Genomic DNA, 18,617 nt, shown 5'->3' with positions numbered 1-18,617 from the left:
TGCTGCCCACAGAGCTATTAGGTCTTTGAGACCTCTAACCTCCCCTTGGGCTGGGCTGCCTGACTTTTGGGAGATGAGAGGAAGAGGGGTTTAACAACTCCATTATGTTTAGAGAGAAGGAGGGTTAAAGTCTAATGGTCATTAGCATATCCTGTGCCAGCTGCCTCTTCTGTTACTTGTTCAATAATTCCCTTAATGTTTGGTCCTAATGGAGCAGATTATTGTTATTATTTTATTTCATCAAGATCACCTACTGCATAAAAACAAAGAGGAAAGGAGGAAAGGAACGTGGCCAAGAATAAGCATTGAGCATTATCCAGCTGGAGATATTTATTTATTGGCTTCATGCTTGGCTTGTGAAGTTTTGAAGGGCTGGTGCACATAGCCCATGGAGGGAGCCTGTCTCACGCAGCTCTGCCCACGGGTTGCTGAGACAGCGACCTGGAGTGCTTTTGCTTCTCTTTGGACCCTTTTATCTCCCAGCCTGCCTCTCGTGCATAGTACATGCGTTTGTGCACGTGCACACACGCACATACCCCACATTACATGTGGGGCCAGCCTCTTAACACAACACTGATTGGGGGGTCCCATCCACAGTGTCTGACAAGGCACCTCTTAGAATATTGCCCCGTCTATATCTAGAGGGACGGGAGGACCTCAGCTTTGCCCAGTGTCCTGATTCCTCCATGCTCTCCCACTCTGCTGAGATCTAGGCAGGTCTTTGGAGTTAGGGGACCCGTTAGGCTAGCCTTGGACCGGGAACACCCTGCATACAGCAAGCTGCTTCTGCCCCCCCCCCCCCCGCCGCTGCCTCACCCGGCTGCACCTGGCTTTGGCATTCTCATTAAGGCAAACAACAGGCGCCTGGTGCCACTGAAGATCCGAGAGCTCTGAGCTCCTTATGAACAAATGCACTCCTTCGTTTGCTTTGGGACAGCAAAGTTAAGGTTCTGAGGCAAGAAAAAATCCCAAGAACCAAAAAAGCAGCTCTATAAAAAGAACCTGAAAGAGGACAACTTGAAATAGCCCGGGCTGACTCCAGCACGCTAGCCTCCAGCCACTTTCCCTAGAGGGCTTCAGGCTCTCATTAATGAACCTCCTGAAGGCTCATAAAGAAATGGATGACCAACTTCCTGGATTAAAGAAGAAGAATAGTGAGCAAATCTAACCGAATTAAATCTTTGGACCTGGGAAAAGCCACCAAATAAAAAATAAAAGGCTAGCAAGCTGAGTCTCCTCCGGAGAAGAACTTTATTCACAGTGTCTTCAGATTGGAAGAGCCTTCAGATGTCAACCTGCCCAATCTGGAAGACTCTTAGTCTTAGGGATTGTCTCTTGCTTATGGAAGGCTGTCTGTTTGGTCCCCGTCTCTACCTCCCCAAATGGCGTTTTAATGAGGGAAGGTCTTGGAAGGCCTTCTATTTCTTCCCTTAGCTTTGGGTTCTTGCACCTGGAAGCATGGGGAAGGGGTCCTAAAGCATTTGATGGCAGCCAGCTAACATAGTATCCTGCCCCAGTGAGAGGCTAACCAGGCAGGGCAGCTCTGTCCCCCACGTGGGATGTGCAATTCACGTCAGAAGCCCCAGAGGACATATTGAGGCCTCTTAATTAACGTGGTGGCCCGTGGCAACTGGAAAGCATTTCCACACGATTAAAGACTTCGGAAAACCCCCAAGGGGAGGTAATGTTCCTAATAATTTATAAATTGAACTCACTACTTAATATGCTTAACATGTTTCTCTCGTCTTCCATTTGGGAAAGAGATGGGCAGGGGATAATGGATTTCTGTTTGCCAGCCACCACAGGAAAGAGAATCTTCAAGAAGAACAAACCAAGAGGCTTTCTCTTCTGGTTTAGGTGACTCCTTCTGGCAGTAAAGGGATCCTCGAGGTCAACAACATGTTACCACAATTTTGATGACATCATCTAATTTTCAAAGGCCTTGTTGTGCCTTTGGGGCTTCCTATCACGCGTTCCATTGGGCTAGGTAGGGTTGATAGCCCACCTCTGAAGGATCAGTTCCATTATTGCTGTGGTCTGTAGTTATTGGCTTTCCTGCGCAGGAAGAGCTCAAAGACATTTTCTCCACCAGTTTAGAGCTATTTCCAGTTTGACAGGGATCAGTGTTAACAATCAGGAAGTTTTCAAGTTGGAAGAGTCCATTCATTTCTGTCAGTCGCTTTATTTGCTAGATGAAAGCCTGGGGAGGGCGCAGAGGAGTTAATACAGCTTGCCCAGAGCCCTTCTGCTGGTTGGCCCTGCAGTTTTACTGGTGACCTCCATGTTCTTAGTAAATGAGGTCCGGTTTTGCTCAGAAGCACAGGGTCAGACAAGACCTTGAAAAGTCATCTCTGTACCTCATCTGTTTACTGCCCCTGAAACATTTGGATCTAGATTTGAGTATGGCCGGCGATGCCATGCAGACTTGCACAGTTTTCTCCTGTTGGTCTGTCTCCTTTGAAAGCCAGAGATAGATGTAAGTGATCACTGTCATACATGAGAGAGGCCCTTTGCCCCAACAACCCTTGGGCATTGTTAGTGGGAGAAAATAAGAGACATGGACCACCAAACTTGTCTATTTCATTCTGATTTTCTAACACCATTTAATTCCTTTAGGAATATAATTTGAATTCCGTGTGTCCAGTTGCCTTGAGGGACAATTAATTATGTCTCAGACTCACTCTTCTGGTTACTCCTAGGGTGAAACGGAGCTTTGAAATGTGAGTTGATTGATTGGCTGCAGTCCCTTGACAGATGGTAGCTGGACACATAATCTCAGCTTTTACATTTCTCTGCCAAGGGTTCACAAAACCCAAGTGACTCCTAAACTTTAGTGACATTTGATAGATGGAGATTCTGTATTCTGGGATTTACTGATCATATGACATTGATACCAGATAAGGGAAGGACTCCACTGGCCCCGACGTGTTCCCTAGGGTACTACCTCCAGTCCGAGATATCTTTACCTACCCCAGTTTCTTCTGTTATGAGGAGCAGTGACATTTCCAAGCCCTGGTGAGTTGTTCTCATCTTCCTTTTGTGCCTGAGTTTACCTTTAAAAGCCAAATTATAGGGACTGTTTCCTCTAACTTGAGTGTGAAGCCCACGAGCTCAGGAACTATACCTGTATTTTTCACTGCAGTATCTCCATCCCTGTGACCAGTAGACAAATGCCTTGCTGAAGTAAGTAAAAACTTGTTGAATGATTGCGTAATGAAATGAATGGATGAGTTACATAGCAATTGTATAAAGCTTTGCTTGCAAGCACATAGAAGATGTCTATATTGAAATACATGCACAGTTGACCTCTCCTCCCTCCCTCCCTTCCTTCCTTCTTTAGTTATTGTACACCTTTGTGCCATGCACTGTGCTTGGCCCCAGAACTTAGTGGCTCCTGCTCATGAAGTCTGTACTCTAGTAGATGAGCTGGACAGGAAAACCAAAGAAAAGATGCTTGTGGTCAGAGTTATGTGGAGGCTTCCGTGGGCAGTTTAGTGAGACTAGGGAAGAATCGGCTGAGGCTGTGTCACTGAAATGACTCGGAAGGGCAAGTAGGAGTGAGCTTAGGGTGGGAGGTGCGACGTAGACCCAGGATGAACACACAGGTCAGATAATGAGACAGTCTGGGGTTAGCCTGCATGATTGGGATGAGCATAAACGGAGATCTGCCTAGAACGTTCTGTCCCAGGGCGATCATCATCAGTGTTATGTACAATGTTGTTACACAAAGGTTTCAAAATCTGTAAGCGATCTGACCAACATCATACTATTCTCTCAGGTAAGTGCTGAAAAATGTCAGTGTCATAATAAAGTAAAAGCTGGTTTCATTTTTTTGATCTCTATTAAAGCCAGTAGAAATGATTTATTGATTTCTAAAGAAAACATATTTTTAAATGCCACTTTTTTTGCATGCAACTTGTTAACGGATGTGGAGTTCTGATCTACCCCAAACGTGCTTCTAGTTATAAAATGTTAATAGTTTTGAGAAAAATCGATAGAATAATCAGAAAATTCATGAAAAGATGAATAAAGAGCAAAACAATTTCATATCTTGCAGTAATTGTTATTTTTTCTCGAATGTTCAGAGTTTGCAACTTGTTACCTGTCATTGGGTCCAGATGTACCTTAATGCGTTTGCCTTGTTTTGCTTCGTTTTGCATACCATAAAAATTGAAGCTAACACACATAAATGAAGAATACCCTCTAAGCACAGCTAAGGTGATACAGAAATGCAAAGCCAGGAGCTCATGTGTGAATTCCTGCATGCTTTCTGTAAAGCCTCGTGTGATGACGTCACCATTATGACGTCTTGTCTGGGATCAAATGCATGGAGGAAGTTTGTTCCTCCCACTGAATTTTATCATCAGACAGGATGTGTGCAGCTTGCCTTTCCCTTTTTGACTTGGTTACCAGGAAGCTCCTCGCTGTAGCTCCTGGTTCAGGCACTCTTTCCATTTCATCTGCCACCTCTTTGTTCTGTTAGATCCCTTGAAAGAAAAATTTTAGAGCAGCTCTGACTTAAATTGAAAATGCTTAAAATTCTCTGTGGAATTTGGTTGAAAATAATGCTAAAAGCAAAAACTATGGTTTATCACAGGAATGCAAAAACGATCGAATGTGAGCACTGGATTTCCATGTCATCACTGTAGAAGGAAAGTTATCAAGGTGGCTATATCCATGGCTTCTCCTAGTATAGTGGAGGGTCTCTACATTTTTCCCTACCCAGGACCTTCTTACTGGATAGAGCAGATAAGCAGTTCAGAGGAATTTGTGTATAGTGATTTTTACAAGTTATTATTATGACAAAATGTTTTTATTATATATTCATAGCATGTAACATTATTTTTGTGATTATTTATGTATGAATCCACGATTAGCAAGTCCTTGCTAAGGGTCGTGACATCTGCCACCAATTTGGGTTGTAGAAGCAGAGAAACCTTACCACAACTTGAATACTTACATCGACAGTCCCTTTTCATGTCTATGCCGAGCCTCACCTAGTGGCTGGCGCCCATTACTAATAACCGATTAAGAAAAACCCAAGGTTGTTAGGGTCACTGACTCTAAGCAGGGGAAACATTTCAATAAAGCAAGGTTAGATATGCTAAATACACTGGCTTAGCCAATCAGAAACTTGTGTTCTAGCTCCCTATAAGTTATTATTTAAAATAAATAAATACTACTTGGCAGTGAGAAAGAATGAAATCCTGCCATGTGCAGCAACGTGCATGGAACTGGAGGGTATTATGCTAAACGAAGTAAGTCAGAGAAAGGCAGGATACCATGCATGCTTGCCTCATATGTGGAACTTGAGAAACTTACCAGAAGACCATGGGGGAAAGGAAGGGAAAAAAAGTTACAAACAGAGAGGGAGGAAGGCAAACCATAAGAGACTCTTAGATACAGAGAACAAACTGAAGGTTGATGGGGGGAAGGTTGATGGGGTGGGGGGGGAGAGGGGAAAATGGGTGATGGGCCTTGAGGAGGGCACTTGAGCACTGGGTGTTGTATGTAAGTGATGAATCACGGGAATCTACCCCCAAAACCAAGAGCACACTGTATATACATTGTATGTTAGCCAACTTGACAGTAAATTGTATTTAAAAAATAAAAATAAATAAAAAATACTTAAAAAATAAAAAAAGTGTATGCATTATATTTAATTAAATAAATAAGTAAATATAAAATATTCCAAATGGAGCGTCTAGAGCCACACATGGTAAAAGGAATGTTATTTATTTATTTATTTTTATTTTAGAGACAAAACGTGAGCGGGGGAGAGGGGCAGAGGGAGAGAGAGAGAGAAAGAAAGAGAGAATTGGAAGCAGGCTCCATGCACAGCCCCGACATGGGGCTCGATCTCACGACCCTGGGATCATAACCTGAGCCACAGTCAGGAGTCAGAAGCTCAACCAACTGAGCCACCCGGGTGCCCCTGGGGAATTTTAGATGAACCTAACAGAGCGGTGCCATGAAAAAGGATCAGGTCTAGAACCACTTTGGAGCTGTCTAGTTTTATAGTTTCTCTGGGCATTCGTTTCTTCATCAGAAAAGGAGGGGCTGAACCTAGAGGTTTTCAGTGGGTCTCACAGTTGAAAGAGAAAACAAATTCTTCGTGGAAATTTAACTAAATTGAGACCTAATGATGTCCTCCAGGCTTGTGGTGATGTGTGAGGCGTGCTGTCTTATTTTCGCACAGAACTCTTGAAACGTGAGGGTTGGGTTAATTAATTAATTAATCTTGGGTTTGGACGCTTAGTGGGCGCCCCGTGAAAGGTCCTTTGTTTATGACGATGCCTCTTTGGACCCGCTGTCAGCTACATGTGCACTTTGAATAGTTTCTGTTTTTTGTTCGAGAAGGGAGGGTAGATCTAAGTTGGATTATCCACACTCCCCCCACCCCACCCGCTTACGATTTGTGAGACAGAAGCCAGGGTGTGTGTGTTTCCAGTGAGCAACCCCGGAAGCCTGAGCATCACTGGAGCCTGGTGGTTAAGAACAGAGGCTCTGCCATGGGAGGGGAGGCCTTTGGTTCCCATTCCAGAACTGTTTCTTTGCTGTGTGCCCTTGGACAAGTTACTTAACCTCTGTGCCTTAGGCTTTTCAGATGTAAAATGGAGAAATAGTTGACCCTGCCTCCAGCAGCAGTTAGAAGTCAGAGCATTTAGAACCAACGTCTGATACACGGGAACAGCCCCAGAATGGACAACTGTTCTTGCTTGATTACTGCATAATATGGGGGATGAACCTTCGGCCTGCCTCCGATCAAAACCGGGAGAAACTGAGGGGAAGCACGGAGGGGCCCCCCGAATACCTCAATGTGAGCGGGAAAGATGGAGTTTCAGCCCTTCCTGGGAGATTGATGTTTATATTGCTCTCACGGCTCTTTAGGGAATAAAATTACCTCTCGTTTTCACTAGCCTAATTCAATGTCTGACAACTCGTCTCACTCGGGAAGTTATTCTTTCTGTGTGGCTTAATTGCCCATTGTTGCGGTTTCAATTTGGGGTGAAGGAAACGATGGCGGGTCTGACTCCCAGATAAAGGGCCTGCTGAAAACACTAGCGGGTGGGACTCCGGCAAACGGGGGGCGGGCTCTGGTTTGTTTGCGGCCCCCTGGGCGTGCCGCCCCCTGGATGCGTCTGCAGGGCTGGCGGGCTGCAGGGAGGTGGCAGTCAGCCAGGACCCAGAATACTTGTGTCGGGACCCCCACCCACGCAGCAGCCCAGGCAGCTTCATGTTTACACTTTCTGTGTACTTGCCTGAGAGATTTCACCAGGAGAAAGGGTTCCAACAGAGAAAAGAAAAGTCTGAAGAACCTGGCGGCCAGTGTCTGTCCCCAATAAGCCGCCTGACGTGACTTGTCTGTCACCTGGCAGCTGACTCTGTTGCTTCCTGTGTCAGCTTCTCTGTGCCTGAGCACACGGTGTGTGTACGCACGGGGACGTGTGCTCCTTTGCTCCAGGTGATGGTCAGGGAGGGAGGGTAAATGGGAAGATGTATGGGGAGAGGAACTTTGTAAATTCAAGATACAGTTATCACGAGACTGGAAAAGGCTCCTGTTGGTGCGTTTGAAGGAATGATCTTGACCCAGCCTGGGGTGGGTGGGGCACTGGGAATCAATAGGGGGTTTTCATCTCTAGCCTACGTGACGGGGTGGCAGTGACCGAAGCCCGAGTCGAGGGCAGAGCCATCTGGCACGCCCCCACCTAGTGAAATAGGTTTGGAGAGATATTGACCAAAATCAAGGGACTGAATACAGATCGTGCATGGGAAGGTTTATGCCCGCCGAGCCCCCGTGGATGTCGAGGTCAGGTGTTCTTTGTCGCCGAGCATGGCGTGTTGGCCACTGCTAGACAACCAAGTGGAGTCCTGGCGTTTAAGGAGAGGCCTCAGAGGATGGCCTGGGAGCATAAGAAGGTTGCGAAGGAAATGCCTTTGCGAGCCTGGCCCTAGGACACAGGTCTCGGTACCTCCTTCGAATTGTAAAAGAATGAGAGATCACTCAAGGCCGCATGTGTGGGAGCAAGCTGTCCCCTAAAGCCGTAGGGATCCAAAAAGTCACGTGCAAATGGTGAGGGTCCTCCACACGCTTGCTTGTGCATGCCTAAGGGACATAAACATAGCTTTGGATTGGTCGATGGCCTTCCCCTACTCCAATGGAAACATTTCAGGTTAGGCTGAGGATAGCCCAGATTCCGTGTGACACAGTCTGTTCGGCACTGCGCACAGTTCCCTAACTCAGTCCTCAGCACCCCCTTCTAGACAAGGAATCTGAGGGGACTTGCTGGTCATTGATGTCGCCAGGGTTAGGACCTATACATGGCTGATTTTAAGGTGAGAGACAGGAAGAAATGAGATGCCATCCTGCTGCTAAGTTGCTGCTTAAGCATCCTGCTAAGTTGCTGCTAAGTTGGCTGGAAACCAGCTTTATGTGTAACAGATTTGCCTTAACAAACTAACCCCCTCCCCTGTTTCTACAGCTGAAGTGATACACACACGCAAAAGCGCACACACGCACACACACACACACACATCGAAAGACTTCTCTTTCAAATTGTTTGCTAAGCCAGAAGCAACTGTGGATCACTTAAATGAAGCACCGGTCATCGCAATCCCATTTTTCTCCATTTTCCTTAAGCACCCATCACGGCAGACTGTCCCTGCGCCGCTGAGCGAGGCTCAACTCTAAGTGCCTCCTGCATCTGAATGAATGAAGGAGTGAATGAGTGAGTGAGTGATGGACGGTGGTAGGGGGAGGGCCGGTGCCTCTCCGCGGGACGAGCTCGCCCATCTTCCCACGTCTGTCTGCTGTCTCTTCCCAGGGTGGCATGATCGCTCTCCTGCTGTCCATCTTGTGCCTGGTGATGATCCTGTACACGCGTCGACGCTGGTGTAAACGCCGCCGGGTGCCCCAGCCCCAGAAGAGTGCCAGCGCTGAGGCAGCCAACGAGATTCACTACATTCCCTCCGTGCTGATCGGCGGGCACGGGCGGGAGAGCCTGCGCAACGCCCGCGTGCAGGGCCACAACTCCAGCGGCACCCTGAGCATCCGGGAGACACCCATCCTGGACGGTTATGAGTACGACATCACGGACTTGCGCCACCACCTGCAGAGGGAGTGCATGAACGGAGGGGAGGACTTTGCCAGCCAGGTCACCCGCACCCTGGACTCCCTGCAGGGCTGCAACGAGAAGGCGGGGATGGACCTCACACCAGGTGGGCCAGTGGGTCCTCGTCCCGGGGAGCTCGCGAGTGAACCGGGAACAGCAGTTTTCCAATCTTGGTGGCTGGTTGTCGTCCATAATGGCAGACGTGTGCCCCTTTCCCCGGGGCGGGGTGGGGGGGGGGCAAGAAGAGCCAGCTTTTCTGTGAGACGATGGAAGCTGTTTTCTAATGTGGGGAATCAGAAGAACAAGTATAAACTGAATCCCCCTCCACTTCCGCTTGGCATTGGGAGCACAGCTGCCTTTACATCCAACAGAAGAGTGGGTCTAGATAGAGCCCTTTTCATATCTGATAGAGCAGCCCCCAGGGGAGGAAGAAGCTAGCGAAGAAAGATCAACGTGTGTGTGTGACAGTTTTGTATGTGGCACGTTTGCTTCGGCAATTTATTTTGCCACGGAGGTGGAAGGGACAGGGGTCTCTGTACTTTTCTGTGACTCTCGAGACTTTGCCTGGGGTGGGGGTGGTGAGATGTGTTGTCTTGCCCATGGCTCTGTGGTCTTTACAAGGGTTTTCAGATAAGATGCAGTCAAGCTGTCCGACCTTAGGTGCCTCGGGTTTCTACGAGACGCTGGGTGGAAAGGACTTGGACCTGATCAGGCTGAACCAAATCGGGGTCAACAAGGTGCAGAGAGGAAACGATTGTACTTTTCCTTTACGGTAGCTCTCCCGTCTCTCTCTAAAACTTCCATAAGTAAGCCACGCCTCATAGATAAAACCCCAAGACCGTGATCCCTCAAAACTTGGCTCAGTTATCTTTAAAGAAGACGTTTTTGGTCCTGAAAATTGCTTAAGATGCATGGACTTTCAGTGGGGCTTGAAGAGAGGGAAATCACATCATAAAAGTTTCCATTCTGCTTGGTATCTAGAAGAGATCCTCCTGTATGAATAGCCACTTCTAAATGAGATTTAAAGTCAGGGGACTCCTTGAGGATAGGAGACATGTCGTCAATGTCTCACGTCCCCCATAGCACCTGGCATGGTGCTGAGCCCACCAGGTAGCCATGTGTGACTCAGGGGTTACAAACCCCAGTGCATTCAGGAAGCGGCAGGGAGCCCAAACGTGTGCAGTAGTTAGGTGGCAGATAATAGGGAAGGGTGTAGACTGGGGTGGAGGGGCAAGGGGGTGTGTTCTGCCTGATTGCCCTCAAATTCGGCTTCTTTTAAAACTCTGTGTCGACCAAAAGAAAGGAATCCGCAGCCTGTATCTAGCCAGAGGGCCACAGGTGGTGACCGTAATCGATAGCAGAGTCAGTTGACTTGGATTTTCAGTTGTAATCATTCTTTTTCTCCCCTCTCTCAGTTTTGTTGGCCTCCAGAAATCAGAGAGGAGTGTTTCAGTCTCTGACAATCTCTCACTTTAAAGGTTCCTTATTTCAATTCTGTGAAACTCCGTTTACTTGGTTCATGCAGATTTCGTGGCTCTCGCTTCCTTTTGGCCTTTTCTCTGAAAGATTTTGCCTTGACTCTCCCTTACGCAGGAAGCGACAATGCTAAGCTGTCGCTGATGAATAAGTACAAAGATAACATCATCGCCACCAGCCCCGTGGATTCCAATCACCAGCAGGCCACCCTGCTCTCGCACACCTCCAGTAGCCAGAGAAAGCGGATCAACAACAAGGCAAGAGGTACCAGTGTCTGATGTTAGGGCTTGGAGGTGGATTATGCGGAGAGGCAGAACCATTAATATCCTGGACCCCCCACTCTCAGGCACGGCTGGGGCGGGGGGTGTTTTTGGCCCAGTCTTTCTGGAGGCTTGTTAAGTGTTACTTACCCAAAAAATATATCAACCCTTTGACCAAGCGATTTCATAAACAAGAATTTATCCTCAGGAAATAATTGGACAAGTGCGCAAAGATGTGTGTAAAAGGCTGTTCATCACCACATTGTTTAAAAGAGCGAAAAATTGGAAATAGCTTAAGTGTCCATCAATAGGGAATCCGTTAACTACCTGCACATCTGTCTGCTGTCCAGCGGCTTACCATGCACCCATTTAAGATGATAATATAGATCCATATTTGTTAATATGGAAAGTTGCCCGCCCATTTATTAAATGGAAAAAAAACCCGAGGCTATAAAATTGAAGGTACAGCAAAATGCCATTTTTAAGGGGACATTAAGAAACCTTTATCTGTTTCTGTATCAGAAAAAGAGAGCATACACGTCGAATGTTAACAGATTTTCTCTGATTGCCAGGGTTTAGAGGACACTGGTTTGTTCCCTTTACACAGGTCTATGTATTTTATTACTTCCTCTTTTTCACGTGGAATGTATATTAACCCTAGAAAAAAAAGCAAAAACAGAATGTCTTCGCTTTTGAGGAGGGCAGTTTCCCTTCCTTCCTTTCCCAGCCTCCATCCATGAAGGTCCTCTCTGGCAGTGCGGCTCTCTGTCCCTCCTTGCGGGGAGCACGGGCAGGGCGGGGAGAAGGTGCCAGTGAGTGCCGTCGCGAAAAGGTCCACTTCTCCAATAAATCGGTATATCAGGATGCTCCAGTGTCCGTGGCTACCCCTCCCAGATTGTCAGTCAACCCGCTCTTGTTTCTATCGATTTTTCTCTCGAGCTTGCCCAGTGATTGGGTGTCATGAAGGAAAAACTGAAGATGTCGACTTTGCTGTGCTGCTTTTCATTACAGCTGGTTCTGCCTTCCTGAACCCCGAAGGAGACTCTGGCACAGAGACAGAAAACGACCCCCAGCTGACTTTCTACACCGACCCCTCCAGGAGCCGGAGGCGCAGCAGAGGTGGGAAGGATGGAGGGGTACAGCGGGTGATGGGGCTCTGGGGAGAGGAGGCAGGTTGCTGCAGAGGTTCTGGGTCGGGTTGGGGCCCGTGTGGACCAAGGCCAGTTTCTGCAGGAAGCGTTCTTGGATCCCGACCGGTGTTTCCTCCTAAGGAAGAAAGAAGAGCCTAGAGTGGAAAATTTCGGAGAATCATCTCTCCCAGATAATGGCACTCTCAAACAAGTTTTGAAGTTGTTTGAAAGGCTATTTCTTGGTCAGAAGACTCTCAATTCCTTCTGGAAGCCTCAGGAGTCCTCTTTTGGTGTTTAGACACAGGAAATAAAGTTGATAAAGTGCATTATATGTGAAAAAGCAGACAGTGCCTGTGCTCGTGCTTACCCAGCCACACCAGCCTGGGGACTGGGCGAGGCGGCGGCTGTGGGATGGTGTGTTTGAGGAATGATCTGTGGCCTGACATACGTGTGTTGTGGGATTTGACCTTTTATCCTCTATCTGGAAGAACCGCAGGACCCCAAGCCTCCCAAGTCACCTCCTCTCTCCCGACAGGGCCCCAGTTATTTCCTTCACTCCCCTCACCACTGACAGAGTTGTTATTCCGCACAGCCGGTATCTGTTCCAGGCCACCTGATGTTCAGGTATGGCTATTGTAGATACGTTGTAGATATCGCCACCGCCTATATGCCCTTGCTGGTACCACTGTTGTCACCGAGGGAGGTCTGGGTTCCACAGGCTTCACCATTGACTTGTTGTGGGATGTTGGATAAGGACAACAACTTCTCTGAGCCTCCCGTTTCCCCACATGTTAAGCGTGTTTAACAATGCATCATGCACAGGGCTACCGTCGGGATTAAATTATATTAAAATGTGCCCTTTTTGGTGACCGCCAGAGCGCTATGCAGTCCCATTGTTGTGGCTCCTAGACCTCTCCACGGTGTGGCCTCGGGCTTGTACAGCACCCCATCTTAAAGAATCTTGGACAGGGGCCCCTTGGGATACAGTGGAGGATATTTGAGTGGCGTCCCTCCTGTTACGCTCCATAGCATTTCCCCCAACCAATGATCGACCAATGCCCCCCAAAAGACATTCTCATTTGGCTCTCTCCTACCTCCACTTGAGTTTCCTCCATGCTGAGGGCCTTCTCCCCAGGGATTGGAAGCAGCCCTTTTAATTCCTCATTTCCAGTTTCTGTAAGCTTTGCTAATATCGGGACAAAAATCCTTCCCACCATTTTTCACAAGAGATGAGTGGGGCTCTGGGCCTAACGTCTGATGCCCCAGTATCCCTGAGGGTGAGAATGTGGATCCCTTGATCCTCTTTACATATTTATACACAGCAGATAGTCAACCTAGGCCCATCCAACCCAGAGCAGGGTGTGTTCTTCTTTAAGAAAATCCCGTTTTAGGAAAATCCGTAGTAATGAATTCGAATGAGTTTCTTTGCAGCATAAAACTGTTCCTTTAAAATACCGAGCTCTCCGAGTACATCAACTGTTTATTGCTATTAACTAGACTGTAAGCTTCTTAGGGATGGGCATGTCTAATTTATTTTTCCAAAGTGCCTTGTGAAGGATTTTGCCTATAATAGATGCTTGTAAGTGTTTGTTGAATTGAACAGAATACATCAATCAGGCCAGCAAGAAATTTTATAATGCACCTGCCATAGGTCAGTCTTTGTGATAGGAGGTAGAAACGTGAAAACATGGCACAGTGATAAGGCTTAATTTAGTATTATAAATAAGGTAAAGTGAGTTCTCAGAAGACAGAACAGGTCATTCTACCTGGCAGCAATAGGAGGCAAAGAAGGAGAAAATAAGGAGATCTGGGTTATATACAATGTATAGAATGTCTTGAAAAAGGAGGCTCTGGGGTAAGGGCGTTCTAGTAAGGAAAATAGCGTATGTGAAGCCTTGAAGGCACAAAAGAACCTGGTATTTTAAAGCAAGGAAGAGTAGTTCAATATAGCAGCTATAATCCGGGGTGTCAGTATATGGGCACACGGGACAGTAGGGATGGGGCAGGATAACAGGCCAGCTACCAAAGGATTATATGTGTACCATGAGTTTGCACTTGGTTCTGTAGGTCACAGAGAACGACTGGAAATTTTGAAGCCAGGTAGAGACCCTGGATGATGGGTTGACGATGCAGAAGGACCAGAGAGACGGGAAGAGGAGTAACAAATTATTGCAGTCCCATGAGTAAACAGTGACAACGCTGTGTGATAAAAGCTATAACAGCAGGGTGCACCCAGGGCTAAAGGAACAGCCCGGAATGAGTGAGAATCTGCTCTTAAAGGTTTCAGGGAAGTGTTTACAAGGAGATGTTGTTTGAGCTGAGACTTGAAGAGTAGGTGTATGCCAGGCTGACAAGGTGACAAAGTGGCATTCTGCGGAGGAGGAGATGATATGTGCAAAGTCACAGAGACATAAACGATAATGGTCTAGTCAGAGAGTGGTAAAGAGTTTACTAGAATGAAGCTTATCGTGCAGGCTTGCGGTTTGCTAGGAACTAAGGCTGGAAGATCACACGCCTCGACTGGAGGACTTGAACCTAGCACTGCAGGTGGCATCACAGAAGGCTTTTAAAGAGCACGGCCCTGGTCTGCTCTGCTTCGTGAAGTGTGCCTCGGGGCCGGGGTGGAGGGTAGGCGAGGGTGGGGGAGGTTGAGGCAGGGAGACTGGGCAGATGGCTGTTGCCGCAGTCCGGGTGTGCGATGCTGGGCGTGGGTAGGGATGGAGAGAATGTAGGCAAGAGGAACTTTGGACACCAGTGGAGAAAAGATTTAATGGCACTGGAGGTGGTGGAGGGTGTGGCTTCTGGAACAGAGGATGGAGTTTTCCCACTTGAGAAACCCAAGTAGCCGAGGGTGCCGTTCTTCAGGTGATGGAAATCGGAGGAAGAGGGAGAGTCCGGTCTCGCATTCGAGCGCCTGGGGGATATGCTGGAGGTAGATGTGCTCAGGTCCGGTCTGGGCCTGAGTGGCCCAGGGAGATTTGTAGGTGTGGGAAAACAGACCCCTCGTTGAAAGGCCGCTAACATGAATAGAATGTCTGCAGGTAGCAAGGGACCGAGGACCCAGAGTCTGCCTGCCACCCTGGAGTCTGTCATCCCAGCTACTGCCGGCTCGCCCGCTCAGGGAACGTGCTGCCATAAAGGGTGGGTGCAGCCGTGGACCCAAACCTTCCCTGCGATCCTGAGAACAGCAGTTCCAAAGACTCCCCTGGCCCCCAGAGATTGAGCAGTGCCTCGTCTGGGGGCGAGGACCTGTTCCTTAGTAGCTGCTCGACCCTGGACATGCCCCGTCGCCTCTCTGATTGTCCCTCTGTGGGGGCTGCCTCCTCACATTGTGGTCACTTTAAATGATACGAGCCACATAAAGCCTGGGCACTGGCGCCTGACATAATTACGCTTCATGAGTTTTAACTATTGCTGTGAGGTTAATCTCTTTGAGACTTATTCTCCTTACCTGTGAAGTGGGTAGTTGCTATACAGACTCACAGATTCATCCTAAGGAAGCAAATAATAAAAACAAAACAAAGTATGCAACGCACTTAGCACACTGTCTGACATAATAGATGCATTTTATTTCTAGCACTAATGAATGCCAACGCGGATCAGATGATGAGAAAATTACAAAGGACACATATTTGTTGGCAACTTGCTTTCTTTCCCACATCTGTTCTGCTTCCAGGTGAAAGGTCCCTCTTGTTAACTACCATTTATCGTCTCCACAAAACCCAAAACGAAACCAACAAAAACACACCAAGAAAACCTTCCTTCCCGTTCCTGTCCACACCTGCCTGGGAAGGTGTCTTCTTCTCAGCATTATTATGTTCTCACTAGGCTGCCATTTATAACCTTACCCCAGTGACTGCAGGACTGGGGAGACCCTTCTGGCATGGCAACATCCTCTGCTCATACAGAGAGACTTTCCTCTTTCCAGGCCCTAGAGAGGAAGAGTCACCCAAGAGGTTGGAGCTCAGCGGAGGGAGTGGAAGGGGAGAATGCCCTCCTTTCTATCTATGATTTCTTTGTGAACCTGCCCCAGGACGAGTGCAGAGAATGTGCACATGACTGGCCATTGTTCACCCTGAGGGCCACCAGTAGGCTAGGCCCCTGTGACTCCAGCTGACGACATGGTGTTCCTCGAGGATGAAGCTCACGGGTCGTGAGCTGAAACATTTCCTGCCTGGGCTAGGTTTGCCCACTGCCTCCCCCGTTTGCTGGGCTGGGCAGCAACAGGCCAAATTGTCCTCCCGCTGCCAAGATTCTTACCGCCACGTGTCTTGCTTGTATCTTGCTTCCAGTGGGCTCCCCCCGAAGTCCTGTGAATAAGACCACCTTGACGCTGATCAGCATCACCAGCTGTGTAATCGGTCTCGTGTGCTCGTCCCACGTCAGCTGCCCCCTCGTTGTCAAAATCACCCTGCACGTCCCCGAGCACCTGATCGCCGATGGTGAGCTCACTTCCGAGGATGTGGCTTCCTCCCCAAAGGGGAAGTTTTCGAGTTGGACAGGGAAGATAGGGAAGCTGGGGGGTCACTGTTACTTGTTACTGTAAGCGAGGGAAAAATAAACCCAGATAAGTGAGGCTTAGGACAAATTTGGATTGTCCACAGATGAGGACAGAAAGCAGGTTAAAAAAAAAAACAACAACCATAAAACTGAACAGATTACCTCCTCTTCTCTGTACCCACTCCAGTTTCTCATTTCTCTTTGTTTTAAAATAAGCCCCTGTCTTTGTAGAGAAATACAGAGCATGCTGGATACAGGTAGATCGACACTGAGATTCCTGGCTTTTGGGAAGGGAGAGGCTAAGCGGAGGAGAGGAGGTGATTACAAATCAGCCATGCTTTGGTCTGGGTATGCCCGGGTGAGAAACTCCTAATTGCAGTAACTTGCTAAAGCCTAGAACACTGAAGCGATAATTTACTTTCATCCAGGGGGACCCCAATATAATGAGGGATTGAAACAGGTTCTGAGAGGCCCTGAATTTGTGAAGCCCAGAGCACCGAATTGACTTGTATAATGTCTGTTCTCTCTGCTGCTCTAAGGCTGAAGACAGGTGGGGACTGTCCCTGGTGTGAGAGGGCCTGCTATTTCGTGGCATGTGGAGGAGACAAGGCAGCGGGTCCCTGTTCCTTGGGCGAGCGCTAGTGCCTGTGGCTGGGTCTGATGGAGCCATGCCATGGCCATCACAGAGCTGCTGTGTCCCAGGATTCCCTCGGTCCACCCTGATAGAGACGGGACGGGGCAAGGCACCAGGGGGCGGTGTGGCAGGAGGTCCAGGTGGTGGCCGAGCCTCCATCTGCTGATCCCTTGCTCGGGGGCTCATGACAAGCTGGGGCTGGTAGGAGTAGTGATCTCGGCTTGGGGTATTCTGCAGAGCGTCCCTTACTCTGCCTTCAGTGACGTGTGTGTGTGTGCACACGTGTGCGCATTGTATGCACACACAGGCACACCTCCTCTCTCTCTCCTGCAGGGAGCCGCTTCATCTTGCTGGAGGGGAGCCAGCTGGATGCCAGTGACTGGCTGAACCCAGCCCAAGTGGTGCTCTTCTCTCAGCAGAACTCCAGTGGGCCCTGGGCCATGGACCTCTGTGCCCGGCGGCTCCTGGACCCCTGTGAACACCAGTGCGACCCCGAAACTGGTAGGCGGGAGCACCGGGCAGCGGGTAACTGTCAGAGTTCATGCCTCTTGCAATCACTCCCCTAGAAACCCAGACCGTCTCTCCCAATTTTTCCATTGCCTTTGGGAGTCTAGACCATGCAAGCTGCCGGTATAGTGTTGGGCCCCCGAGCATGTGGGCTTAAAATGTGTCATCTTCTGGCAGAAGCCTTGGAAGTATCTTTTCTGGGACCCCCACTCTGTATGGACCCGTTTAAGATGACCTCCACACCCATTTGCCATCCATCCATTGGATGTCAGCTACTGGGGCCAGACTCTTTATGCATGTTTATCGCAGAAAATTTGGAAAAGTTAGGAAAGCTTATTGAAGAAAATGATAATTATCTATAATTCTATCTTCTGGAGAAATCATTTTAAAATCGTAATGTCCCTTCTGATCTTTATCTGTGCATGATTTTCAGAGACTCATAAGCACACGAAGTCCAATAGCATTTCCCTGATTTTTTTCACTTTAACATTTTATCATGAAAATTTTCCAGAACCATTAAATAATTGTCAATAACATAATTTTAATGGCTATTTGGTATTCCATTGTACGTCTATATCATAGCTCACTTAAATAGTTCCCTATTATTTGACATTTAGGATGCTTTAAATTTTTAATTTTTACAAATACTACCAAAATGAATATCTTTCCACATAAACGCAGGGCACATCTGAAGTTATAGTCTTCAGATGAATCTTAGGAGAGGGGTTACTGGGACAAAGGAGAGAGACATCTTCCAGGCTGTCATGTTACCAGATGGGTGGGGCTTCCCTGAGAGGGTCCATATTCATGCACGGCTCTGAGAGCTTTGTGAGCTCCAGGAAACTGAGGAGTGTGGGCCTCTTCTTCCAGGTTGCTGTGCGCTTTTCTTGCAGAAAGGGTTCATCTCCAGTAGTCGTTATAAAGACCTGGTTCCAGTAGATTCGGTTCTACAGATAGATCCTTCCCAGAGAAATAGTATGATGCCTTAGAACAAAGG

The 18,617-nt window shown here is 48.0% G+C and overlaps 1 protein-coding gene across 3 annotated transcripts in view; it reads left to right on the top strand.

Moving 5' to 3' along the window:
- The window catches only part of ASTN1 (astrotactin 1), a 302,406-nt gene that overhangs the window by 136,000 nt on the left and 147,789 nt on the right, over positions 1 to 18,617 (top strand). For 2 of the 3 annotated variants that reach the window (XM_042975952.1, XM_042975953.1), the window contains exons 3-7: positions 8,826 to 9,219; positions 10,707 to 10,853; positions 11,861 to 11,968; positions 16,272 to 16,421; positions 17,447 to 17,614. In XM_042975952.1, coding sequence (XP_042831886.1) covers positions 8,826 to 9,219; positions 10,707 to 10,853; positions 11,861 to 11,968; positions 16,272 to 16,421; positions 17,447 to 17,614 — 967 coding nt within the window. Of the gene's footprint in view, positions 1 to 8,825; positions 9,220 to 10,706; positions 10,854 to 11,860; positions 11,969 to 16,271; positions 16,422 to 17,446; positions 17,639 to 18,617 lie in introns of all 3 variants that reach the window. The other variant, XM_042975954.1, reaches the window with a different exon arrangement.

The sequence above is a fragment of the Panthera tigris genome, chromosome F3 (assembly GCF_018350195.1).
Source record: "Panthera tigris isolate Pti1 chromosome F3, P.tigris_Pti1_mat1.1, whole genome shotgun sequence".
In the NCBI taxonomy this organism is placed as follows: Eukaryota; Metazoa; Chordata; class Mammalia; order Carnivora; family Felidae; genus Panthera; species Panthera tigris.
The sequence above is the reverse complement of the archived record's forward strand: the minus strand, read 5'-3'. Positions and strand labels throughout refer to the sequence as shown.